General features: G+C 48.7%; 1 protein-coding gene and 1 non-coding gene across 2 annotated transcripts in view; both read left to right on the top strand.

Annotated features, from left to right (window-relative positions):
- Positions 1 to 16,858, top strand: part of SHCBP1 (SHC binding and spindle associated 1) — a 213,738-nt gene extending 196,880 nt beyond the window's left edge. Inside the window, exons 11-13 of the mRNA XM_063946027.1 lie at positions 13,160 to 13,246; positions 13,821 to 13,959; positions 15,019 to 16,858. Of these exons, the coding sequence (XP_063802097.1) occupies positions 13,160 to 13,246; positions 13,821 to 13,959; positions 15,019 to 15,467 (675 nt within the window). The 3' untranslated portion in view covers positions 15,468 to 16,858. The remainder of the gene's footprint in view (positions 1 to 13,159; positions 13,247 to 13,820; positions 13,960 to 15,018) is intronic.
- LOC134970445 (5S ribosomal RNA) lies at positions 2,884 to 3,002 on the top strand. The gene has a single exon (XR_010189776.1). It is a non-coding gene; the product is annotated as a 5S ribosomal RNA (ribosomal RNA).
- Positions 16,859 to 27,332: the final 10,474 nt, after the last annotated feature.

A 27,332-nucleotide genomic window follows, 5' to 3' on the forward strand; every position in this document is an offset into this window, starting at 1 on the left:
TTGTGTGATTGCTCCCGGTGCACATGGGGGAAGTTGGCTTATTACCCGGTCACCCATCGCTGTGCGCACAGATAAACGTGACCATAACAGGCTACAGAACAATGGCCCTCATTCCGAGTTGATCGCTAGCTGCTTTCGTTCGCAGCGCTGCGATAAGGTGAAAAAGCGGCACTTCTGCGCATGCGTATGGTGCGCCAGCGCGTCGTACTTTCACAAAAGCCGATGTAGATTCACACAAGGTCTAGCGATGCTTTTCAGACGCACTGCTGGCCGCAGCGTGATTAACAGGAAGTGGGTGTTTCTGGGTGGTAACTGACCGTTTTCGGGGGAGTGTGTGTAAAAACGCAGGCGTGTCAGATAAAAACGCAGGAGTGGCTGGGGAAACGTAGGCGTGGCTGGCCGAACGCAAGGCGTGTTTGTGAGGTCAAACCAGGAACAAAACTGTCTGCAGTGATCGCAAGGTACAGATGGGTCCACGGTTATCTTGACTAGTTTTCTGTGCCTAGTCACAACATGATTTATACAATACAGAGAACAATACATCAGGGGATTAAGTCATTACAGCAGGGGATTAAGTCCGACTGGCCAGTCTGTGAATCCTATTAAAGGTCAAGATAAATGTGGACCCATCTGTAAGAGTAAGTCTCGAGCTACTCAGAAACTGCACAATCTTTTTTGTAGCAATGCTGCGATCCTTTCGTTCGCACTTCTGCTAAGCTAAGATACACTCCCAGAGGGCGGCGGCATAGCGTTTGCACGGCTGCTAAAAGCAGCTAGCGAGCGATCAACTCGGAATGAGGGCCAATGAGAGCATGCATAGTTCATATCACTTGTCCCTTTCCATGTGATTTGGTCGTGCACGTCGTACATGGAGGTAAATCCCTGTGTAATGATGTGATCAGACCGGTAGTATTCCCCTTCATGGCGGTCACCGTGCACACAGTTGTCAGAATCTGTAATAATAAGGGTGTAATTTGTTAGAACATCGTCCCTTTGCGGCTGCGGATAGAGGGGCTGTTTCACTTGTAATCATCATGGTTTATTTTATTGCTAGTTGTTGATATAGCGCACACACATTCCACAGCACATTATTGTATTTCTCCTTCATCCACTAGGGGCCACTGGAGTGTAGTTACAATGGGGAGATAGTAGGTGGTATTGGTAGCTGGCACTTTAAAAATTCTCACACTGTGGCTAGCTCCTCCCCTACTATCTCCCCTCCAAGCCAGTCTTAGTTAAGTGCCCGAGGTAGCTGGTTCACTTGGGTTTAGCTGAAGAATTTTCTTCTTTTTTCTTTATTATTTTATTTTTCTTACACACACTCACAGACTGGCAGCTCTGCCACTGCCAGTCTGCACCGTGGGAGCTGCCGGCGGGGTCCCATCGCAGCTGCGTGCGGCTAGGGATGGGCCCCGGCTGAGGGAGACACTGAGCTCTCCTGAGTTGGCGGACACCGCTGCGTGCGGCGCGTGTCGCGGCCACTCCATCCAGCAGAAGATTCCGGCAGCATGGCAGCGGTGAGTATCAAAAATGGTCGGACACCGCTGCGTGCGGCTTGTGTCGGGACCACCCCACCACAGAAGATTCCGGCTGGACGCCGCTGCGTGCGGCGTGTGTCGGGGCCGATCCACCAAGAACACAGTGGTGAGTGAAGTATACTTTATTTGTGGTGGCTATGTATGTTTTTAGAGCAATCTGTTTATTGTTGTACAACCCACTCCAGAAGGGCTCTCTGGGGCTGTAATGTACTTTATTGTATCCTTACCTGTCCTCCTCATGGAGAAACAGACAGGATGATTGGGGGAGGCTGAGTATGTGTTTATACAACCCTGACTGAAAAACGGGTGTGTGTCATTCTGATAACCCTCTGCTCCCCCAGCTCCCCGCACCCCCCGCACAGATCCCCACTCAGCGCGACTCACAGAGCCGGCACAGGGATCCCGCTCGAGCGCAAAGCAATGTTTAAATTTGGCGCCTTGTACGGAGGGGGCGGAGCTAAGTCCCGCTCTGTAGAGCGAGCTCAGCGCTCCCTGCTCCCAGGCGGCGACTCGCGCTCTGTTCAGCGCAACACTCCCCGGCGGCGGCTAGCAGATACAGGGCTCTACTAGCGCTGTATAGCGGGCTCAGCGCTCCCCGGCGGTGACTCGCAGGCCCAGCGGAGGGTACAGCTCGCTTCCCGCTTAGTTTTGCAATAAGGCGCCATAGCCGGGGGGCGGAGCTAACTCCTGCTCTGTACAGCGGGCTCAGCATTCTCCGCTCCCCGGCCACTGTTATAGTGTAATAGGCATTTATGTGAGTTTAATGCACATGGTGCTGGGGAGAATGTGATATAGTCAGAGTGGCTCAGCACTAATCCAGTTATCCACTATATAGATTTTATCGCATAGCCCAGAGGAGTTTCACTCTGGCGGCCATTTCCTCCCTGCACAGACCTGGCTTCATATTTGCAGTGTCTCCTATAGCCCAGTGGGCTAATCTTGCATACTCAGAGACAAATACAAATAAAGTCCCAGGTATATTAACAGTTAACCCGCTTTACTCAGTGGGCTCCCAGGTCTCCCCATCGCTAGGCAACAGCTCTGGGATTTGTAACTTTTCGATACTTCAGGCTGCTGAAATATAGATACATTCCTCCTGCAGTAGAGTCCTCTACCCAGCATTTTCCTACTTGCAAATCAGGGAACCTGCTCTATTACAGTAGCTGGGACTCAGCTCAATAATAATTAAAAGGATCTACTGTGCAGTATTTATTTACCTACGGTGTGTGTGTATATATACATATATAGTTATGTTTGTGCATGTATATATATAGATATATATATTTAGGTGCGTGTAGGTATGTATATAGATAAATCCATAAAATACCAGATATAGGGGATAAAAGCCTACGGCCACACCACCCTGAACACGCCCGATCTCGTCTGATCTCGGACACTAAGCAGGGTCAGGCCCGGTTAGTACTTGGATGGGAGACCGCCTGGGAACACCAGGTGCTGTAGGCTACTTCCGCAATGTTTTCTAATAACAACATCTTGCACATAACATTTTCCCCCATCTTTCTCACAGGCTGGTCACCATTTTGAAAAGCCAGCGGAACCTCAGAGAAACATCTGGTGCACCTTAATTAGCGGTACACTAAATACAGGGCGGGGTGTTGCCTTCCCTTTATTATTCCTTCTTGTCACTAGTTACTAATGCTATTTGTAATTGTGGAATGCGTGTAAGGCATCAGACAAATAGCGCTGCGGCTCAGTACGCTAGTAGCGGGTATCTGAACAGGGGTTTGAATCCAAACAAAACTTTAAGGAGAACTCCTATAGCCTAGGGCTAAGACTCCTGTCCCACAGCGCAGCGTTGCTGGTTCAGGTCTCCGCTGCTCCAGAAAGTTTATTTTAATCGTATCGGTCACTACACATTATAGTGCAGACCTTACGTAGGGCTCTGTTTATTTAACCCACCTTTTCTCCTTTCGTTTGTCTCTCCTGGGATAGTCGAAGAATTCCCTCTGAGGTGTGAGGTATGCGGCGGAGCCATCTGCTTCGCCCTCCACGCACCTGCACACCCCTGTTTGATCAATGATGCAGGTAATGTCACTATTATCCAGACAATAGCTCATCAGGTAAGCCCTTGGACTTTGGTTTCCAAGGTCACAGGATCAAATCACAGCGGGACCAAACACACCTTTCCAAAAATAAACTTTGCTAACATTCCATGCATTACTGATGTCTGTTTTCTGTGGATCTGAACCAGTGTCTCAGAATATACAGGTACATAATACAGCAGTTCATCTGATACTGCAGGTAAAGGAGGAGGACACGTCAAGTCCATCAGGGTTCCACGCCATTGACGAAAATGACAGCGACTGGTTCAGTTTCGGATGAGCTGGGCAGGCTCCGGTAGGCGGCCGACAGACACCCGAATACACAATATCAGGTATCAAACAAGGTTTGTTTTCCTATCTTTTCCCCGCAGATGGCAGGAGATGGTATCAGAACCTCTCTAAGGTATACACCTCGGTGTATCGCCGGTCCATCAAGCCGCCGTTTTCCTGAGGCAACCTTGCTCAGGGATCCATCGACATATGCGGCAGCATGGTTCTACCGTATCCGGAGCAGGTAGGTTGGGGAACAATTGTCCTCTAGGTTACAGGATGCTTCGCATCAGGATCAATTGATACTTTGATACAGGTCAGAATCACGATTCTGCTTTATGTTCCTTGGAGGTCTCCATGTCTACAGACTCGGACCCTGCATCTTCGCTTGGGCTGTCTTAACCCGACGACCTCTGGGGCTGCGGCAGTGACAAGTAAACATGAAATCCTACGGGGCAGATGGTTCTGGGGAAGGAACTTTCTGCAGGATTTCTTGAACCAATGGAGGTAGGTCCACTTTGATTTCTCCTACTACTGCCCCAGCTCCAAGACAGACCTTTACTGGTCTTCCCTTTAGATTTTTTCGTGCCCTTTCAGGTTTTTGACTCCACACGGGTGATATCTTCGTCGCCAGGGGTTCTCAGGGTAAAAAGGCTGAAGCAGAGGTTCAACATCCTCAGTCCAGTCTGATTTTATGTCATCCTATACACCCATTACACCTGCAGGGTCCCAGGGTAGGCGCAGGTCGATGGGAGAAGGCTTGGGCGGTTACAACCGTCTCAGGAGTCCCTCGGCATGGGTCGGCTGATTTACGATGACAAGAGAGTCATACTGCAGGCTGCGCTCCATAGGTTTCTAACCGCAAAGGGTGTTGATCCCTGTTTTACACATATCATTTGAATTAGGACAGTTCTCAGGCCTTTGTTTTCTTTTCACGTTCCGAAGCCAAGTGGCTCGGACAGGCCTATTCTGGCCTTACAATCCTTTTAGTCTGTGATTGCTAGTTTAAACAAGAAAGGGAGTTTTACGTGTCCCTTGTCTTCAGAGATGCCTGTTTACTGATTTCCGTTGGACAGGCTTTTCTCAGATTCCCCCTTAACAGGATTCTCATTTTCACTGTAAGTCCTTTACTCTTCTCTCTTCCGCTCCCACAGAGTTTAGGAAGATAACAGAATAACTCTTTTTCAAGGGCAGTGGGTGACGTTGGTTCCCTAATGGGACAATTTACTGCTACTATCCCACTCTGTACATTAGGTGGCTTCTGAATATCCGGAGGATCCACGAGCTTCTGATTCGACACAGATCCAATTTATGCTCCGCATAGACGTTTCTCAACACGGTCCGTCAGAGGTTTTTTTTTTTTCATTCCTCGGCACCAGAGACTCTATTTCTTCAGTCAAGTTGCGACGTAATGAGTGGTCGCCTCCATTCCTCTCGGAACGTGGGACAACAATCTTGTTTCCAGATCAAGCCACCAGGTCAGACTCCTGGGTGAGGGAACATGCCCCGGAGTTTTGTCAGCTGGTCCGCTGTGGGCGGAGATTTCGGATCGACCTCAGGGCGTTCTGACTGACTCTTTAACCCTTTATTACTCTCGGACGGCAGTAGCCGTGGAGGCCCTCAGGGCTCCGGGGAGTTTTCTGGTTATTCTATCCTGCCTCCTTTTCTATTTCTACTTCATGTTCAGTAACACAGGAGGGGATTATGCGTGCTAGTCCTCTCGGTGGCGCTGGTTGGGCCACGCATGACTTGAAGATACAGATACGCCTGTTGTCAGTAGAGGAGCCTTGGCTCCTACCTCGACTGGACTGTCTACTTCAACAGGCTCCTTTTTTTTTTTCTCCTTGTTCAATTTTACACTGGTTTCGGTTACCCGTGTGACTGTTCACGAGACCTCAGAAGGGAGGAGTTCCCTAGTTCGGTTAGGCCTACTGGGCTCCGATTTCAGAAGTCTATTACCTCTTCTCGCTTTTGCCACTTTGGGAAAACTTTATGGAACATAATGAAGATAAAAGGGGGTTTTTCCCCCTTCTTCCAGTTACCATTCATCTTTGGTTTCTCTGGGAGGTTTTTTGCTCCGCTGCGCTTCAAACCACACTGACCGGAATTTTAGGTCTCTGCCTTTTTCGCTTTTCTTCCAAATGAGATTAGCCTAGCGGCCGTAAGTTCGGCCTCTTGTTCAGGGAGTACTCTATTGGCAACTCCCCGGGCTCGGCTTCGGCCTCAGCGGTCGTTTCTTCCAGAGGGGAGGTCCATTTTTCATATAAATCTGACACTAGTGGTTTTCAATCCTCTCTGAATGTTGTCAGGGCTCGTCAACTCTCTCTACAGAGGTCTCAGGCTATTCGATGAAGTGTTTTTTCTTCTTTGCTCTGGACGATGCTCCCGTACTAAATAGCCGGGGCCCCAGCATATGCTGGACAGTTGGATACATCTGATCATCAGACAGTCTTCTTGGCGGTTACTAGGGAACCTCCGTTTTCCAATTCAGCGCGCTTTACGCGCATTGTAAGACCTTCGTGGGCAGCCGCCCGCGGGGTCTCCATGAATATTTTGTCGGGCGGCTACTTGGTCAAACCGACATTCGTTTTGTCAAATTCTACAAGTTTGACACTTTTACGGCCTCTGCATCACTGTTTGGCCGAGCAGTTTTTACAGGACTCTCAGCGCTTTCCCACCCGTTTTTTGGGAGCTCTGGGACGTCCCCATTGTAACTACACTCCAGTGGCCCCTAGTGGATGAAGGAGAAATCAGGATTTTGGTACTTACCGATAAATCCCTTTCTCCGATTCCACAGGGGCCACTGGACGCCCGCCCAGCGCTGTTTCTCCTGATTTTTGTTTGATTAACGATTGCAGATCACCATATGACTGCTTGTTGGGTTCAGGCTAGCCTGGTTTTTTGTCAGGTTCTGTTCCAGGTTTAGTTTGTGTTCGCCTGGTTTACAGGGCGTCGTTAACCTCCTCTACCTTACGGTTTGTTTATTACAGCTCTCCTCGGGCACAGTTTAACGTAGACTGGCTTGGAGGGGAGATAGTAGGGGAGGAGCTAGCCACAGTGTGAGAATTTTTAAAGTGCCAGCTACCAATACCACCTACTATCTCCCCATTGTAACTACACTCCAGTGGCCCCTGTGGAATCGGAGAAAGGGATTTATCGGTAAGTACCAAAATCCTGATTTCATTCACATCCCTCCCTGACCAGGGGAGCTTACAATCTATATTCCCTATCACACGCACTAGTGATAATTTGTTAGTTAGAATCCCCAATTAATAAATCTGTGTATTTTGGAGTGTTGGAGGACATCGGAGCACCTGGGGGAAACCCGCACACACTCAGAGAGAATATGCAAACTCCACACAGAGCCTTGGTGGGATTCCTATGACCTCAGTGCTATGAGTCCGTAATACTAACCACTACACCAACAATGGTCTCCTGGGAAATTACATTACACATTGGCTGTTCTGTAGCAGACTGCAGCGGCCAGCCTCCATGTACGTCTCTGTGTAACTCTGCCACTCGTCCAGCACGATGGGAACAAAGCGCAGTGAAAGCTTGCTGTTACACTACACAAAATACTAAAGTGCAGTGTACATGGGGGGTAGATGTCATGTTGTACATCAGCAGCGTCTCCTCACCACGTGTGTTTCTCTGACGTCCTAGTGGATGCTGGGAACTCCGAAAGGACCATGGGGAATAGCGGGCTCCGAAGGAGGCTGGGCACTCTAGAAAGATTTATGACCACCTGGTGTGCACTGGCTCCTCCCACTATGACCCTCCTCCAAGCCTCAGTTAGATCTTGTGCCCGGCCGAGGTTGGATGCACACTAGGGGCTCTCCTGAGCCTCTAGAAAGAAAGTATAGAATTAGGTTTTTTATTTTCAGTGAGACCTGCTGACAACAGGCTCACTGCAGCGAGGGACTAAGGGGAGAAGAAGCGAACTCGCCTGCTTGCAGCCGGATTGGGCTTCTTAGGCTACTGGACACCATTAGCTCCAGAGGGATCGACCGCAGGCCCAGTCCTTGGTGTTCGGTCCCGGAGCCGCGCCGCCGTCCACCTTACAGAGCCAGAAGCAAGAAGAGGTCCGGAAAATCGGCGGCAGAAGACATCAGTCTTCACCAAGGTAGCGCACAGCACTGCAGCTGTGCGCCATTGCTCCTCATACACACTTCACACTCCGGTCACTGAGGGTGCAGGGCGCTTGGGGGGGGCGCCCTGAGCAGCAATAAAAACACCTTGGCTGGCAAAAATACCACAATATATAGCCCCAGAGGCTATATATGTGGTAAATACCCCTGCCAGAATCCAGAAAAAAGCGGGAGAATAGGCCGCGGAAAAGGGGCGGGGCTTCTCCCTCAGCACACTGGCGCCATTTTCTCTTCACAGTGCAGCTGGAAGAAAGCTCCCCAGGCTCTCCCCTGTAGTTTTCAGGCTCAAAGGGTTAAAAAGAGAGAGGGGGCACTAAATTTAGGCGCAATATTGTATATACAAGCAGCTATGGGGGAAAATTCACTCAGTTATAGTGTTAATCCCCACATTATATAGCGCTCTGGTGTGTGCTGGCATACTCTCTCTCAGTCTCCCCAAAGGGCTTTGTGGGGTCCTGTCCTCAGTCAGAGCATTCCCTGTGTGTGTGCGGTGTGTCGGTACGGCTGTGTCGACATGTTTGAGGAGGAGGCTTATATAGTGACGGAGCAGATGCCGATAAATGTGATGTCGCCCCCTGTGGGGCCGACACCAGAGTGGATGGTTAGGTGAAAGGTATTAACCGACAGTGTCAACTCCTTACATAAAAGGGTGGTTGACGTAACAGCTGTGGGACAGCCGGCTTCTCAGCCGCGCCTACCCAGGCGTCTCAAAGGCCATCAGGGGCTCAAAAATGCCCGCTCATTCAGATGGCAGACACAGATGTCGACACGGAGTCTGACTCCAGTGTCGACAAGGTTGAGACATATACACAATCCACTAGGAACATCCGTGACTTGATCCCGGCAATAAAAAATGTGTTACACATTTCTGACATTAACCTCTAAAAATGGGTTTTTATGTTTGGGGAGAAAAAGCAGGCAGTGTTTTGTTCCCCCGTCAGCTGAATGAATGAAGTGTGTGAAAAGCGTGGGTTCCCCCTGATAAGAAACTGGTAATTTCTAAAAAGTTACTGATGGCGTACCTTTTCCCGCCAGAGGATAAGTTACGCTGGGAGATATCCCCTAGGGTGGATAAGGCGCTCACACGGTTGTCAAAATAGGTGGCACTGCCGTTTTAGGAACACCCACTTTGAAGGTACCTGTTGATAAAAAGCAGGAGGCTATCCTGAAGTCTGTATTTACACACTCAGGTACTAGACTGAAACCTGCAGAGCGTGCTGCTGCAGTGTGGTCGGTGACCCTGTCAAACATACTAGTTTGCTAACATGAGAACATATTAAAGACGTCGTCTTATATATGAGGGATGCACAGAGGGATATTTTGCCGGCTGGCATCCAAAATGAATGTAATGTCCATTCTGTCAGGAGGGTATTAGAGACCTGTCACTGGACAGGTGATGCTGACTTTAAAAGGCGCATAGAGATTCTGCCTTATAAGGGTGAGGAATTATTTGGGGATGGTCTCTGGGACCTCGTATCCGCAGCAACAGCTGGGAAGAAATATTTTTACCTCAGTTTTCCTCACAGACTAAGAAAGCACTGTATTATCAGGTACAGTCCTTTCGGCTTCAGAAAAGCAAGTGGGTCAAAGGCGCTTCCTTTCTGTACAGAGACAAGGGAAGAGGGAAAAAGCTGCACCAGTCAGCCTGTTCCCAGATTCATAATTCTTCTCTCGCTTCCTCTGAGTCCACAGCATGACGCGGGGGCTCCACAGGTGTAGCCAGGTACGGTGGGGGGCCGTCTCAAAAATTTCAGCGATCAGTGGGCTCGCTCACAGGTGGATCCCTGTTTCATTCAAGTAGTATTTCAGGGGTACAAGCTGGAATTCGAGATGTCTTCCCCCCGCCGTTTCCTCAAATATGCCTTGCCGACAACTCCCTCAGGCAGGGAGGCTGTGCTAGAGGCAATTAATAAGCTGTATTCCCATCAGGTAATACTTAAGGTGCCCCTACTTCAACAAGGACGGGGTTACTATTCCACACGGTTTGGGGTACCGAAACCGCATGGTTCGGTGTGACCCTTTTTTATATTTAAAATCCTTGAACACATACATCAAAAAATTCAAGTTCAAGATGGAACCGCTCAGGGCGGTTATTGCAAGCCTGGACGAGGGGGATTACATGGTATCCCGGGACATCAAGGATGCTTATCTGCATGTCCCCATTTACTATCCTCGCCAGGAGTACCTCAGATTTGTGGTACAGGATTACCATTACCAAGTCCAGACTCTGCCGTTTGGACTGTACATGGCACCGAGGGTGTTACCAAGGTAATGGCCGGAATGATGATACTCCTTCGAAAAAGGGGAGTTTTTAATGATCCCGTACTTGGACAATCTCCTTATAAGGGCGAGGTCCAAGGAGCAGTTGCTAGTCGGGGTAGCACTATTTTGCAAAGTGCTACAACAGCACGGTTGGATTCTAAACAGTCCAAAGACACAGCTGTTTCCTACGACACGTCTACTGTTCCTGGGGATGGTTCTGGACACAGACCAGAAATAAGTGTTTCTCCCTGAGGAGAAAGCCAAGGAGCTGTCCTCTCTAGTCAGAGACCTCCTGAAGCCAAAACAGTTATCGGCGCATCATTGCACGCGAGTCCTGGGAAAAATGATAGCTTCCTACGAAGCAATCCCATTCGGCAGGTTCCATGCAAGAACTTTTCAGGGGGACCTGTTAGACAAGTGGTACGGATCACATCTTCAGATGCATCGGCTGATAACCCTGTCTCCAAGGACCAGGGTATCTCTACTGTAGTGGCTGCAGAGTGCCCATCTTCAAGAGGGCCGCAGGTTCGACATACAGGACTAGGTCCTAGTGACCATGGATGCCAGCCTTTGAGGCTGGGGGGCAGTCACACAGGGAAGAAGCTTCCAGGGACTTTGCTCAAGTCAGGTGACTTCCCTACATAAATATTCTGGAACTGAGGGCCATTTACAATGCCCTGAGTCAGCCAAGGCCTCTGCTTCAAAACCGGCCGGTCCTGATCCAATCAGACAACATCACGGCAGTTGCCCATGTAAACCAACAGGGCGGCACAAGAAGCAGGATGGCGATGGCAGAAGCCACAAGGATTCTCCGATGGGCGGAAAATCATGTGTTAGCACTGTCAGCAGTGTGCATTCCCGGAGTGGACAACTGGGAAGCAGATCTTCTCAGCAGACACGACTTCCACCCGAGAGAGTGGGGACTTCATCCAGAAGTCTTCCAAAGGATTGTACACCATTGGAAAAGGCCACAGGTGGACATGAAGGCGTCCCGCCTCAACAAAAAGCTATAAAAGATATTGCGCCAGGTCAAGGGACCTTCAGGCGATAGCTGTGGACGCTCTGGTAACACCGTGGGTGTACCAGTCGGTTTATGTGTTCCCCCCTCTGCCTCTCATACCAAAGGTACTGAGAATAATAAGAAGGCGAGGAGTAAGAACGATACTCGTGGTTCCGGATTGGCCAAGAAGAGCCTGGTACCCAGAACTTCAAGAAATTATATCAGAGGACCCATGGCCTCTGCCGCTCAGACAGGACCTGCTGCAGCAGGGGCCCTGTCTGTTCCAAGACTTACCGCGGCTACGTTTTGATGGCATGGCGGTTGAACGCCGGATCCTAAAGGAAAAGGGCATTCCGGAGGAAGTCATTCCTACGCTGATTCAAGCCAGGAAAGATGTAACTGCAAAACATTATCACCGCATATGGCGGAAATATGTTGCTTGGTGTGAGGCCACAAAAGGCCCCAACAGAGGAATTTCAACTAGGTCGATTTCTGCATTTCCTACAAGCAGGAGTGTCTATGGGCCAAAGATTAGGCTCCATTAAGATACAGATCTCGGCTCTGTCGATTTTCTTTCAGAAAGAATTAGCTTCAGTACCTGAAGTTCAGACATTGTAAAAGGAGTGCTGCATATTCAGCCCCCGGTTGTGCCTCCAGTGGCACCCTGGGATCTCAACGTGGTGTTGAGTTTCTTAAAATCACATTGGTTTGAACCACTAAAAACCGTGGATCTAAGATATCTCACGCGGAGAGTGGTCATGTTATTGGCCTTGGTTTCGGCCAGGCGTGTATCAGAATTGGCGGCTTTGTCATATAAAAGTCCTTATCTGATTTTCCATATGGATAGGGCAGAATTGAGGACTCGTCCCCAGTTTCTCCCTAAGGTGGTATCAGTTTTTCACTTGAACCAACCTATTGTGGTGCCTGCGGCTACTAGGGACTTGGAGGATTCCAAGTTACTGGACGTAGTCAGGGCCTTGAAAAATTATGTTTCCAGGACGGCTAGAGTCAAGAAAATTGACTCGCTATTTATCCTGTATGCACCCAACAGGCTGGGTGCTCCTGCTTCTAAGCAGACTATCGCTCGCTGGATCTGTGACACGATTCAGCAGGCGCATTCTGCGGCTGGACTGCCGCATCCTAAATCAGTGAAAGCCCATTCCACAGGGAAGGTGGGCTCATCTTGGGCGGCTGCCCGAGGGGTCTCGGCTTTACAACTTTGCCGAGCTGTTACTTGGTCAGGGGCAAACACGTTTGCAAAATTCTACAAATTTGATACCCTGGCTGAGGAGGACCTTGAGTTCTCTCATTCGGTGCTGCAGAGTCATCCGCACTCTCCCGCCCGTTTGGGAGCTTTGGTATAATCCCCATGGTCCTTTCGGAAGTTCCCAGCATCCACTAGGACGTCAGAGAAAATAAGATTTTACTCACCGGTAAATCTATTTCTCGTAGTCCGTAGTGGATGCTGGGCGCCCATCCCAAGTGCGGATTGTCTGCAATACTTGTAAATAGTTATTGCTAACTAAAGAGTTATTGTTGAGCCATCTGTTGAGAGGCTCAGTTTTCATACTGTCAAACTGGATATAGTATCACGAGTTGTACGGTGTGATTGGTGTGGCTGGTATGAGTCTTACCCGGGATTCAAAATCCTTCCTTATTATGTCAGCTCGTCCGGGCACAGTGTCCTAACTGAGGCTTGGAGGAGGGTCATAGTGGGAGGAGCCAGTGCACACCAGGTGGTCATAAATCTTTCTAGAGTGCCCAGCCTCCTTCGGAGCCCGCTATTCCCCATGGTCCTTTCGGAGTTCCCAGCATCCACTACGGACTACGAGAAATAGATTTACCGGTGAGTAAAATCTTATTTTCTGTGTGTTCCAGGGCGCGGGGGTGGAGATCTATCCGGGAAGCAGCTGCAGCCTGTACAACAACGGGATTCACCACTGCAGAGACGGGATTCTCATCAAGGTACCGGAACCAGAGTCCCCACACACAGTACTTTCCAGAAGCCTGGTTTATAAACGTGTTTTGGGAACCTGCAAGTTCAAAGCAGATTCTTGTATAATTGCCCGGCAACAACCGTTATTTATTAAGTACTTTTTTTTACATCTCTCCCCCTGTATTCTGTATCAAGGACAAGTGGAGAATTGCACATGGCAACCAATCAGATTCTACCGATCATTTTATAGACTGTAGGATGAATGCTAGCTCGTTGCTATGGGAAACGTCTCCACTTGTAGATAGTGGCTCCTATATCCAACAAAAGATGTTCTTTGTTCGCTTGTGGTTTTTGTGCTAGTATAGTATACAGTAGATGTGCCTGCTATGTTTTCAGTCATCCCTGATGGCAAAACTGTGCAGGGCATACTGGGACTTGTGGTTCAACAACAGCTGGGGAGCCACAGGTTTGCTAGGCCTGTCATAATCCATGGAATTGCTCTTAAACTGCAGATTGATGGATTCACACAAATACTTGGTCAGAGATGACACAGCAAGAATTACTAACGTGCTTTACAGTTTAAGCTTTTTGACCTGTTTTCAGGATTTCATTGACGAGGTTCATGACTTTCCCAAAATAACCCTGGAAAACAACGTCATCCATAACAATGAGGGCTATGCTGTTGTGTTGGTGAAACCTAGCGCCATGTTGGATTGTATAAGGTCGGACCCGCACATGGAAGGTGAGTTCTGTTTGTCTGTATCTGACTTGCTCAAACGAAACTATTTGGGAGTGTAGAAATGTATTCAGTCATAATTCACACTGGGTGCTATAACGAGCATTATGGTCATTTTTGTTTCCTTGGTTTCTTCGGCCTGATATTGATGGATACTTCTGCAGGTCTTCCACAGTGTCATGTGACCAACATGACGACCACAGTCACATGGCACATGTTGTAGGGACCTAGGTGTTTTTGGAATGCCCCTCACTTCCTCCCCCACCTCTTCTGTCACATGACCTACGATCCCTAAAATACAGACACTCTGCTAATAAGCAGCAGTGAACGTTGACTCTGCGGGTAGTGTTGGTGCACATGCAGGAACTTACAGTGGACAATGCATGGGCACAGCTTGGGTCGTCATTGGAGAATTGATCCCTCCTCCCTCTCCAATAGGAAGACGGCCTTGGTTCCTACAGTCAAGGAACTTGAGGAATGGAGGGCACTCATATCGGGGCACTAATGACGGATGAGCCTGTTATATAAAACATGTAGTGTTTACACATGTGTAAAGGGCCCATCTCGCTTTACCTGTATGACGGGCATGTCCAAACTGCGGCCCTCCAGCTGTTGAGAAACTACACATCCCAGCATGCCCTGACACAGCTTTAGCATTCTCTGACAGCAAAACTGTGTCGGGGCATGCTGGGATATGTAGTTTCACAACAGCTGTAGGGCCGCAGTTTGGACATGCCTGCTGTATGATGTATCTGACATGAATCGGACTTAGGGGCCTTTTCATTGGTTACCAACTTCCTTGAACCACGGCACGCTGGTGTACAGTCCCTTTTGTCTGTATGGTGTGAGTAAAGGAAATTGCGCTTACCTGTCCTTTGTAGGTTGTTTGTGTTGGTGGCCCGGGTTACGCTTCTCCGTCCACAAATGTTATGATGGGCAAAACCAGTGATAATGGGCGACCAGAAATAATTGGATGTTGGCCCTGACGAGAAAGGGTCTCTGGATTTTCTTGATGGAGATGACACTGTAACTGTTATATGCCTTGTGTGTTTTTTTGCACCCCAGGTAAATCTCCAGATGCGACTATGGCAGAGGAAGAAGCCCATCCAGAGGTGATACAACGGGCAGCGGGGGAGATAACGAAGGCAGAAGATCAGGTTGAGCCGTCTGAGGATCTGGTGGAGAATCTTCTCAATCCCGCCACTTCTGAGCCGGTAGCGGAGGGCGATGGTGACCCTTCTCATGGGGGCGAGGAAAGCAGTCCACCTCCCTTTGCCGAAGTGCAAAGCGATTACTGCATCGCTGGTGTGGAGGACGACGGGAACGAGGCCATCGTAACTGAACTGGCTGCAAATTCTAGAAGGAAGACCATGATACACAAGAAGAGACTGAGCACCTTGGGAATCACCACGGCCGACGACAAACAGATAATGTCTCAGGAGATGTTCGTCTCCGTCGCTGACAACCAGTTTAAGCGGAATGGAAAAGGAAGCTTTGGGACCTTTCTCTTTTAACTTTAAACAAGCACCGAACATTTGCACAAGCGGTTCCAATTCGTCTTTCTTTACTTGATCTTAATTGTCCACCATCATTGCCATATATTTAATTTCTATTCATTGCACGTGTATATATGAACGATTCTCCTGTAGCTCTTTGCATCTTATTTTTTATAATTGCTCATTATGTATCCTAAGGGCTGGGAATAGCTCCTGGTGGGGAGTGTAATATTACCTGTAACTCCGTCGTGTGTACCAGGCACAACTAATCAAACACCCATTAATCAAACGTGTTGAATGCCAATAGCAGTTACTGTATCGGGTGTATGTCTGCTGGGGGACAAAATTGAACTTGAACGCAAGGCGCCTACTGGGCTTATTATACCCATGAGTTTTCCACCTTCTGACAGCTGCAGTGTAGTCTTGTATTTATTCTCTTACATCTGCACCTTTTTTTTGTGTTTCACTGAGACCTTTATATCTTCCCGGGCAGGATGATTGATTGTGTTGCATGTGATATGACTCTGCTGTTACATGCAACTGTATCCAGCAGTTGTATGCACATTAAAATCCAAATATCTAATCCAGAGCATGGAATCATTCTATCCCTGCGGAGGGTTGCACTTATATCCGGTTGCAATCACTGGATCAACAGCCAGCGTTAGTTTGGCGCAATATCGGATCACTGTCAGGCCTTCTTCATGCGCCTGTGGCATGGGAAGAGGTTACACATCTTCCAGCATCTTTAGTTTATTTAAGGATTAAAATAGTTTGACTTTTGGTGTCGTTGCGGTTTCCCTCATGCACTAAACTTTCAACTCCCAATTTAGACAGTCGGGTGCTAATGGAATTACAATGTTATCTGAGAAATTACAGAAATAGAGGTAGTCTGAAATGTATAAAACTCTAAACTCTGCCCAGATGATATAAAGTTTTGGTGAAAAACACAGGATTAAGGTGTTAAGAATGATCTTTTACAAACCGGAAAAATGGTTGTCGGAAGATGGAAATAACTTGAATACTAGTTGATTAATTATGCAAATATGCTCCAGCCCTAAGTTATTAGTACATGTGATTGGTACAATGCATGATGAAGCAGAAGCCAGGTTGTGAAAATGCGGAACGCAGTTCCCATATGTTCCTATGGCAGGGAAGTGTCGCTCTTTCAGCTACAGGTGGCAATGAGCGGTTTTATTATAAATTATTGCGCTTGCTGCGTCAGTCTGTAACCGCTGGATGAATTATTGTACGGCGTCATGAAGATCAGTGTTTGTATTGTGTATTGTGTTCTTACACCACGTTATCAGTGTCTCTGTGAATATATCCTGCGCAAAACTAGAGTAATAAAAGGGAATGTCCCAATTTGGGATTTAAACATCGACCTCTTGAAATAAAGCCTCTGCACCTACTCCTTAGTGTTTAGGCTAATTCTTTAGCAAATTATATATATTATTGGGGGTAATATAAAAATGGATTTAACTGAATTTCACCACCGCAATACTTGATGGGCCTGATGGAGTAATACGCAAACCCAGTGGTGGCATACTGCTGCGAATGTAATGGTTGTACACTTGTGTAGAAACGGCTCCTGCGCTGTTGTTCAGTTTCCCTAAGCCGCAGCTTGAGTGAAATGTCATGGCTGTTTGGGTGGGGGCGCAGGGGCTTCCCCGGAAACAGGTGGGGTGGAGCGAGGGGAGTGGTTGCCGCTCATGTTTTTTTTTGGGAGTGCCAATGTCAGGAGATTTCCTGGCCGTGCAAACAGACAGGAGGTGGTCAGTCTGAGGAAGTGTCGGGGGTTAGGTTTAGGCACCTATGGTGGGTGGTTAGGGTTAGGCACGAAATGGGGAGGTTAGGGTTAGGCTGCTTGCAGGGATGGTTAGGGGGGTGGGGAATGGGGAGAACACCCCTTAATCACCCCTGTAGGTATTTTAACCAGTGGGATACTGGCGTCTGTATTTTGAATGCCGGGATTACATACTGATCCCCTGAAAAGAACCCGCCATTCATCCCCATCCGCATAAGGTTGACTCCAAAATAACCGGTCCTAGGCCTTTAAGCCTTATCGGATAGTGAAACAATAGAGGGGAATAAAGGGGGTGTGGGGTCTCCTCCCCAACCTTCCAATAAGCAGCACCAGACTGCTCCAGCCAGGGCTGATGCCAGGGGAAGAGGGTATATGGCACATGCCGTGCGGCTCCTCCACCTTAATGCAAATCAGCCCTAGGACAGTTAGTGCAGTGCTGGAGACTCCAGGTGGGGTGTGCAATAAATACAGGCCCCCGTGGGTGTGGCGTTAATCCATTATGTTTAATAGATGTAATATTCTTCCTTGCTGGTGCACTAAAAGTTCCAGCTAGTTCTGTTCGGCCTAATTTTAAGTGCTGTCACTGCATGCTGGCGCTGTGAAGACCACCTATGCGAACAGGAGTCGTAAAAAAAAAAAAAAAAATTCCGAAAGCATTGTACACATTATGCATTGGAAAAAAAAGTATTAAATAAAAATATCTAGGAAACTGCTGATCTGGGTTATTCAGGCACAAGAGTCTGCAGATATTAGAGAATGGTGCACAAGGTAAAATACAGCGGGTGAGCGGCAAGTCCTGTGGGCAAAGATGCTGCTTTAATGATGTCCGAGGAGTCTGGCCAGACCAGTTCAAGGTGACAGGAGTGCAAACGATGTGTTACAGCAGTGGTGTGCGGAGGGGCCTGCCTGGTCGCAGTCTCTTGCAGAGGATGGATTACAGCAGCTGCAGACCACACTGTCCGCTGGGGACCGGAAACTGAGGCTACATTGGGTTACAGTCTCCAACACTGGGCAGTTGAATCCTGGGAAACATTGCATGGTCTGATGAATCTCATGGCCGTCTGTGACAGAAGAACCGGCATCAATCAACCGTTCAGGGAGGTGACATATTGGTGTGGGGAAAACTTCTTGGCATTGCGCCCCTTAATACCAACTGAGCATTGTTTAAATGTCGCAACCTGACTATTTCTGCTTACCTGTGCATCCCTTTATGGCCGGAGGCTCCCGATCCCAATGCCTACTTCCAGCAGGATCACGCGTCACGTCACACCGCACACGTTAATCTCTTGCTGCTTCCACAAACCCGACCATGAGATGGTTGTCGTCCAATGGCCTCCTAGTTCTCAGTATAGTACAGCATCGTAGGGATGACGTGGGTGGGAGACTTGCAGCATGACTGTACGGCCGACGCTGCAGCGACTGCGTGATACTGTCATGTCGGCATGGGCCAGAGGCTCTACCGAATGGTTCCGGCACCTTGTTGTCACATAGCCAGGAATTCAGGCTGCGGTAAGGGCGATGTAAGTAACCAGGACTGTGCTATGGCATTAGCTATTGGCTTATGTTCTGCCGTATGGCAAGTCCTTCAGCTCTACAGAGAACTCTCCCCCCTCCCCCGCCTCAGGGTGCTTTTTAAGTAATGATATAATTTCTCTGACGTCCTAGTGGATGCTGGGACTCCGTAAGGACCATGGGGAATAGCGGCTCCGCAGGAGACAGGGCACAATAATAAAAGCTTAAGGATCAGGTGGTGTGCACTGGCTCCTCCCCCTATGACCCTCCTCCAAGCCTCAGTTAGATTTTTGTGCCCGGCCGAGAAGGGTGCAATCTAGGTGGCTCTCCTGAGCTGCTTAGAAAAAAAGTTTAGTTTAGGTTTTTTATTTTCAGTGAGTCCTGCTGGCAACAGGCTCACTGCATCGTGGGACTAAGGGGAGAAGAAACGGACTCACCTGCGTGCAGAGTGGATTGGGCTTCTTAGGCTACTGGACATTAGCTCCAGAGGGACGATCACAGGTACAGCCTGGATGTGTCACCGGAGCCGCGCCGCCGTCCCCCTTACAGAGCCAGAAAAGACGAAGAGGTCCGGTGAAATCGGCGGCAGAAGACATCCTGTCTTCAGACTAAGGTAGCGCACAGCACCGCAGCTGTGCGCCATTGCTCTCAGCACACTTCACACTCCGGTCACTGAGGGTGCAGGGCGCTGGGGGGGGGGGTGCCCTGAGACGCAATATAACAGAATATACCTTAGGTGGCAAAAAGAATACATCACATATAGCTCCTGGGCTATATGGATGTATTTTAACCCCTGCCATTTTTACACAAAAAAGCGGGAGATAAGGACGTCGTGAAGGGGCGGAGCCTATCTCCTCAGCACACAAGCGCCATTTTCCCTCACAGCTCCGCTGGAAGGACGGCTCCCTGACTCTCCCCTGCAGTCCTGCTTCAGAATCAGGGTAAAAAAGAGAAGGGGGGGCACTTTTGGCAGCAAATAACGATATAACAGCAGCTATAAGGGAGTAACACTTATATAAGGTTATCCCTGTGTATATATATATATAGCGCTGGGTGTGTGCTGGCAGACTCTCCCTCTGTCTCTCCAAAGGGCTAAGTGGGGTCCTGTCCTCTATCAGAGCATTCCCGGTGTGTGTGCTGTGTGTCGGTACGCGTGTGTCGACATGTATGAGGAGGAAAATGATGTGGAGGCGGAGCAGTTGCCTGTGTTAGTGATGTCACCCCCTAGGGAGTCGACACCTGACTGGATGATTGTATTTAAACAATTAAGTGATAATGTCAGCACTTTGCAAAAAAACTGTTGACGACATGAGACAGCCGGCAAATCAATTAGTGCCTGTCCAGGCGTCTCAGACACCGTCAGGGGCCCTAAAACGCCCGTTACCTCAGTGGGTCGACACAGACCCAGACACAGATACTGAGTCTAGTGTCGACGGTGACGAGACAAACGTAATGTCCAGTAGGGCCACACGTTACATGATCACGGCAATGAAGGAGGCATTGAACATTTCTGACACTACAAATACCACAAAAAAGGGTATTATGTGGGGTGTGAAAAAACTACCAATAGTTTTTCCTGAGTCAGATGAATTAAATGAGGTGTGTGATAAAGCGTGGGTTTCCCCCGATAAAAAACTGCTAATTTCTAATAAATTATTAGCACTATATCCTTTCCCGCCAGAGGTTAGGGCGCGTTGGGAAACACCCCCTAGGGTAGATAAGGCGCTCACACGTTTATCTAAACAAGTAGCGTTACCGTCTCCTGATACGGCCACCCTCAAAGAACCAGCTGATAGAAGGCTGGAAAATATCCTAAAAAGTATATACACACATACTGGTGTTATACTGCGACCAGCAATCGCCTCAGCCTGGATGTGCAGTGCTGGAGTCGCATGGTCGGATTCCCTGACTGAGAATATTGATACCCTGGATAGGGACAATATTTTGTTAACTATAGAACATTTAAAGGATGCGTTGCTATATATGCGTGATGCACAGAGGGATATTTGCACCCTGGCATCAAGAGTAAGTGCTATGTCCATCTCTGCCAGAAGAGCATTATGGACGCGACAGTGGTCAGGGGATGCGGATTCCAAACGGCACATGGAAGTATTGCCGTATAAAGGGGAGGAGTTATTTGGGGCTGGTCTATCGGACCTGGTGGCCACGGCAACGGCTGGAAAATCCACCTTTTTACCCCAGGTCACTTCACATCAGCAGAAAAAGACACCGTCTTTTCAAACTCAGTCCTTTCGTTCCCATAAGTACAAGCGAGCAAAAGGCCACTCTTTTCTGCCCCGGGCAGAGGAAGAGAAAAAAAAATGCACCATGCAGCCGCTTCCCAGGAGCAGAAGCCCTCCCCTGCTTCTGCCAAGTCTTCAGCATGACGCTGGGGCTTTACAAGCAGACTCAGACATGGTGGGGGCCCGTCTCAAGAATTTCAACGCGCAGTGGGCTCACTCGCAAGTGGATCCCTGGATTCTACAGGTAGTATCGCAGGGGTACAAACTGGAATTCGAGGCGTTTCCCCCTCGTCGGTTCCTGAAGTCTGCTTTACCAAAGTCTCCCTCCGACAGGGAGGCAGTTTTGGAAGCCATTCACAAGCTGTATTCCCAGCAGGTGATAATCAAGGTACCCCTCCTACAACAGGGAAAGGGGTATTATTCCACGCTGTTTGTGGTACCGAAGCCGGACGGCTCGGTGAGACCAATTTTAAATCTGAAATCCTTGAACACTTACATAAAAAGGTTCAAATTCAAGATAAAGTCACTCAGAGCAGTGATAGCGAACCTGGAAGAAGGGGACTATATGGTGTCTCTGGACATCAAAGATGCTTATCTCCACGTCCCAATATACCCTTCTCACCAAGGGTACCTCAGGTTTGTAGTACAAAACTGTCATTATCAGTTTCAGACGCTGCCGTTTGGATTGTCCACGGCACCTCGGGTCTTTACCAAGGTAATGGCCGAAATGATGATTCTTCTACGAAGAAAAGGCATCTTAATTATCCCTTACTTGGACGATCTCCTGATAAGGGCAAGGTCCAGGGAACAGTTAGAAGTCGGAGTGGCACTATCTCAGGTAGTGTTACGTCAGCACGGGTGGATTCTAAATATTCCAAAATCGCAGCTGATTCCAACGACACGTCTACTGTTCCTAGGAATGATTCTGGACACAGTCCAGAAGAAGGTGTTTCTCCCGGAGGAGAAGGCCAGGGAGTTATCCGAGCTAGTCAGGAACCTCCTAAAACCGGGCCAGGTCTCAGTGCATCAGTGCACGAGGGTCCTGGGAAAAATGGTGGCTTCTTACGAAGCGATTCCATTCGGAAGATTCCATGCAAGAACGTTTCAGTGGGATCTACTGGACAAATGGTCCGGATCGCATCTTCAGATGCATCAGCGGATAACCCTGTCGCCAAGGACAAGGGTGTCTCTCCTGTGGTGGCTGCAGAGTGCTCATCTACTAGAGGGCCGCAGATTTGGCATTCAGGATTGGATCCTGGTAACCACGGATGCCAGCCTGAGAGGCTGGGGAGCAGTCACACAGGGAAGGAATTTCCAGGGCTTGTGGTCAAGCATGGAAACATTTCTTCATATAAACATTCTGGAACTAAGGGCCATTTACAATGCCCTAAGTCAAGCAAAACCTCTGCTTCAGGGTCAGGCGGTGTTGATCCAATCGGACAACATCACGTCAGTCGCCCACGTAAACAGACAGGGCGGCACGAGAAGCAGGAGGGCAATGGCAGAAGCTGCAAGGATTCTTCGCTGGGCGGAAAATCATGTGATAGCACTGTCAGCAGTGTTCATTCCGGGAGTGGACAACTGGGAAGCAGACTTCCTCAGCAGACACGACCTTCACCCGGGAGAGTGGGGACTTCACCCAGAAGTCTTCCACCTGATTGTAAACCGTTGGGAAAATCCAAAGGTGGATATGATGGCGTCACGTCTAAACAAAAAACTGGACAGATATTGCGCCAGGTCAAGGGACCCTCAGGCAATAGCGGTGGACGCTCTGGTAACGCCGTGGGTGTACCAGTCAGTGTATGTGTTCCCTCCTCTGCCTCTCATACCAAAAGTACTGAGAATCATAAGAAGGAGAGGAGTAAGAACTATACTCGTGGTTCCGGATTGGCCAAGAAGGACTTGGTTCCCGGAACTTCAAGAGATGCTCACGGACGAACCGTGGCCTCTACCTCTAAGAAAGGACCTGCTACTGCAGGGGCCTTGTCTGTTCCAAGACTTACCGCGGCTGCGTTTGACGGCATGGCGGTTGAACGCCGGATCCTGAAGGAAAAAGGCATTCCAGAAGAAGTCATCCCTACTCTGGTCAAAGCCAGGAAGGACGTAACCGCAAAACATTATCACAGCATTTGGCGTAAATATGTTGCGTGGTGTGAGGCCAAGAAGGCCCCTACAGAGGAATTTCAACTGGGTCGTTTCCTTCATTTCCTGCAAACAGGACTGTCTATGGGCCTAAAATTAGGATCCATTAAGGTTCAAATTTCGGCCCTGTCGATTTTCTTCCAGAAAGAACTGGCTTCAGTACCTGAAGTTCAGACATTTGTAAAAGGGGTGCTGCACATACAGCCTCCTTTTGTGCCTCCAGTGGCACCTTGGGATCTCAATGTTGTGTTGAGTTTTCTAAAGTCACATTGGTTTGAACCACTTTCCACTGTGGACTTAAAATATCTCACATGGAAGGTGTCGATGCTGTTAGCCTTGGCTTCAGCCAGGCGTGTGTCAGAATTGGCGGCTTTATCATATAAAAGCCCTTACTTAATTTTTCATTCTGACAGGGCGGAATTGAGGACTCGTCCTCAATTTCTACCTAAGGTGGTTTCTGCATTTCACATGAACCAACCTATTGTGGTACCTGCGGCTACTAGGGACTTAGAGGACTCTAAGTTGCTTGACGTTGTCAGGGCCTTGAAAATATGTTTCCAGGACGGCTGGAGTCAGAAAATCTGACTCGCTGTTTATCCTGTATGCACCCAACAAGCTGGGTGCTCCTGCTTCTAAGCAGACTATTGCTCGTTGGATTTGTAGTACAATTCAGCTTGCACATTCTGTGGCAGGATTGCCACAGCCAAAATCAGTAAAAGCCCATTCCACAAGGAAAGTGGGCTCATCTTGGGCGGCTGCCCGAGGGGTCTCGGCTTTACAACTTTGCCGAGCTGCTACTTGGTCAGGGGCAAACACGTTTGCTAAATTCTACAAATTTGATACCCTGGCTGAGGAGGACCTGGAGTTCTCTCATTCGGTGCTGCAGAGTCATCCGCACTCTCCCGCCCGTTTGGGAGCTTTGGTATAATCCCCATGGTCCTTACGGAGTCCCAGCATCCACTAGGACGTCAGAGAAAATAAGATTTTACTTACCGATAAATCTATTTCTCGTAGTCCGTAGTGGATGCTGGGCGCCCATCCCTAATGCGGATTGTCTGCAATACTTGTATATAGTTATTGTTACAAAAATTCGGGTTATTATTGTTGTGAGCCATCTTTTCAGAGGCTCCTTTGCGTTTATCATACTGTTAACTGGGTTCAGATCACGAGTTGTACGGTGTGATTGGTGTGGCTGGTATGAGTCTTACCCGGGATTCAATATCCTTCCTTATTATGTACGCTCGTCCGGGCACAGTATCCTAACTGAGGCTTGGAGGAGGGTCATAGGGGGAGGAGCCAGTGCACACCACCTGATCCTTAAGCTTTTATTATTGTGCCCTGTCTCCTGTGGAGCCGCTATTCCCCATGGTCCTTACGGAGTCCCAGCATCCACTACGGACTACGAGAAATAGATTTATCGGTAAGTAAAATCTTATTTTTCTGCTCACATCATTAATGTTCAATTAGTAAAGTCATAATATTGATGGAAGTATAAAACATGGAAGTAATTAACTTTTATTTATCCACTGGAGAGATGTTTAAGTTCATCTCTAGAAAGGGCTGCAACTATTAAAGCCTTTGGGGAAAGTGGGGACTGTCCTTAAATTCCTGCTGTCACCATGTGTCTTTTACGAAGCACAAACTGTTCCTCTGATCCCGGTGTATGCATTCATTTCCAGCAGACGTCATGATGACCATGTTTGACCAGGTGTGGACAGTTGCCCTGACCCATGGGAGTAGCACGGGGAAAGGGATTGTGCCTTGCTGTGTACCAAGCTTTGCGGGGCAATGCAAAAATTAGATTTAGTTTGACACTTACCTAGATCCAGGGGGGGGGGGGGGGGCACCTATGGTCACCACTTCTCATGGATTACTCCGGACAGGTCTAGAGAGTTGTCCTGCTGGCACCGGGCATGGAATCCCAGTGCTTGACAGACGAGCCACTGTGGCTCATCAAATTTGTCACTGGCCATGAGCCAATTGTGGCGCACCTGGTTACCGCCCAGCTGTAGTAAGCGGTGGAAAGTCAGTACAGTGGCGGAGCACAGAACAGTTCCTGAGTGATACATGCACAACGTGTCATCCGGTTAGCACAGATGGCAGCCATATGCTGGCACTTAACAAAGGATTTTTTGGGGGGTACCTGCTGAGCTCCAGAAAAAAAAAAATCCCAGATCAGTGGCGTGTTTTCCCTATCGCGGACACGAGAAGTCCGATCATATGTGTTTTCGCCTAAAAAAAAAGCTACAACTGAATTGCCCGATAATAATAAAATAACAAAAACATTGGAAGAAAATAGTATTTAATCTGGCAAAAAGGCTTGTGTATATCTCTCAACTTTATTCACATTGCGGCAGACAGTGGCATGGCCACGTGACAGTGGGTTGCACCCCCTGAAGCTTCAGCCACCCCCATACATCACCCCCTAAATACGGCACTTTCTGAATTGAACTTATTTATACTGCAAGCTGGTGCTGCAATAGACACAGCAAAGTAAGGGGGGAATTCAATTGGACAAAAATTTTTTTTTTGAAGAAAAGAAACAGGCTTGTACAGCAATTTCTGCAGCGGGGTACACTGGTATTCTACAGGGAATAACATCGGGGTGTAGCGTTGGATCTTGATCTGAAGCACCAACAGGCTAAAGCTTTGACTGTTCCCAGGATGCTTTGCACTGCCTCCTCTATAGCCCCGCCTCCAGGCACTGGAGCTCAGTTTGTAAGTTGGTGCCTGCAGAGCAGGTCGCTATCAGGGGGGCTGCACTAGGCAGCCCTGAAAAGAGCTTAAGAAGACTTCAAGGGCTGCAGCACTTTCTATGTCATCTGACATTCTGTGCTGCAGCTCCATCACCTCCCTCAGCAGCGCTGCATACTCCCGCGGCCGGTTCCCGGGTACTTGTAGTGGAGGCAGAGGCGTCACTAGGGTTGGTGTCACCCCCATGGACTTCCTCCCATATCACACCACACGGAATCCTTAGTAATGTTTTTGTACTAGTTTTACTTGTAAAGCACAATTCCTGTATATCACTGAATGCGATGGCAATAGTAGTGACATAGGACACTATTCAGGTTGGTTTGCATATTCTGCTAAAAAGCAGAATCTGCAATCATTTCTGTAGCATGCTGGGGGCCGTCCAGCATGCTAATTGGCATCCAGTGATGCGATCGCAAAATAATTGAGATTCCATCCCTGAAGCAGAAACTAAGGATGACCCCCTGCAGACGTAGCCACCCCAAAAAAGCTCTGACCCCCTTTTGCAGCTACGCCGGCCCCCAATGTCCGCCGCCAGTGGCGTAACTAGACATTTTAGTGCTGTGTGCAAGATAGAGCATTAGCGCCAACCTGCATGTAAAACAGGGGCAGGGTGCGCCGTAGGCGTGCGCAAAAAATATATGGGCGTGGCTTCATGGGGAAGGGGTGTGGCCACAAAATAATACCAATTCATATTACGTACGGTGCACAGTAGTCTCCATTATTCAAATTACGCCGCACAGTAGCACCACTACACCAGGTTGAGCCCCTTTTACACATTACAGCAGACAGCGCCCCCTTTTTACACATTACGGCAGACAGCGTCCCCTTTTTACACATTACGGCAGACAGCGTCCCCCTTTTTTTACAGCGTCCCCTTTTTACACATTACGGCAGACAGCGTCCCCTTTTTTACACATTACGGCAGACAGCGTCCCCTTTTTTACACATTACGGCAGACAGCATCCCCCTTTTTTACACATTACGGCAGACAGCGTCCCCTTTTTACACATTACGGCAGACAGCGTCCCCCTTTTTACACATTACGGCAGACAGCGTCCCCCTTTTTACACATTACGGCAGACAGCGTCCCCCCTTTTACACATTACGGCAGACAGCGTCCCCCTTTTTACACATTACGGCAGACAGCGTCCCCCTTTTTACACATTACGGCAGACAGCGTCCCCTTTTTACACATTACGGCAGACAGCGTCCCCTTTTTACACATTACGGCAGACAGCGTCCCCTTTTTACACATTACAGCAAACAGCGTCCCCTTTTTACACATTACAGCAAACAGCGTCCCCTTATTACACATTACGGCAGACAGAATAGATTATACTTACCATTTCTCCACTGGCTCAGTCAGTCAGGCTCCTCAGTGCTGGCAGCTGCGGGGGCAGGGGAGAAGGAATAGGAGGGAGGGATCCG

Source organism: Pseudophryne corroboree, chromosome 11, assembly GCF_028390025.1.
Source record: "Pseudophryne corroboree isolate aPseCor3 chromosome 11, aPseCor3.hap2, whole genome shotgun sequence".
In the NCBI taxonomy this organism is placed as follows: Eukaryota; Metazoa; Chordata; class Amphibia; order Anura; family Myobatrachidae; genus Pseudophryne; species Pseudophryne corroboree.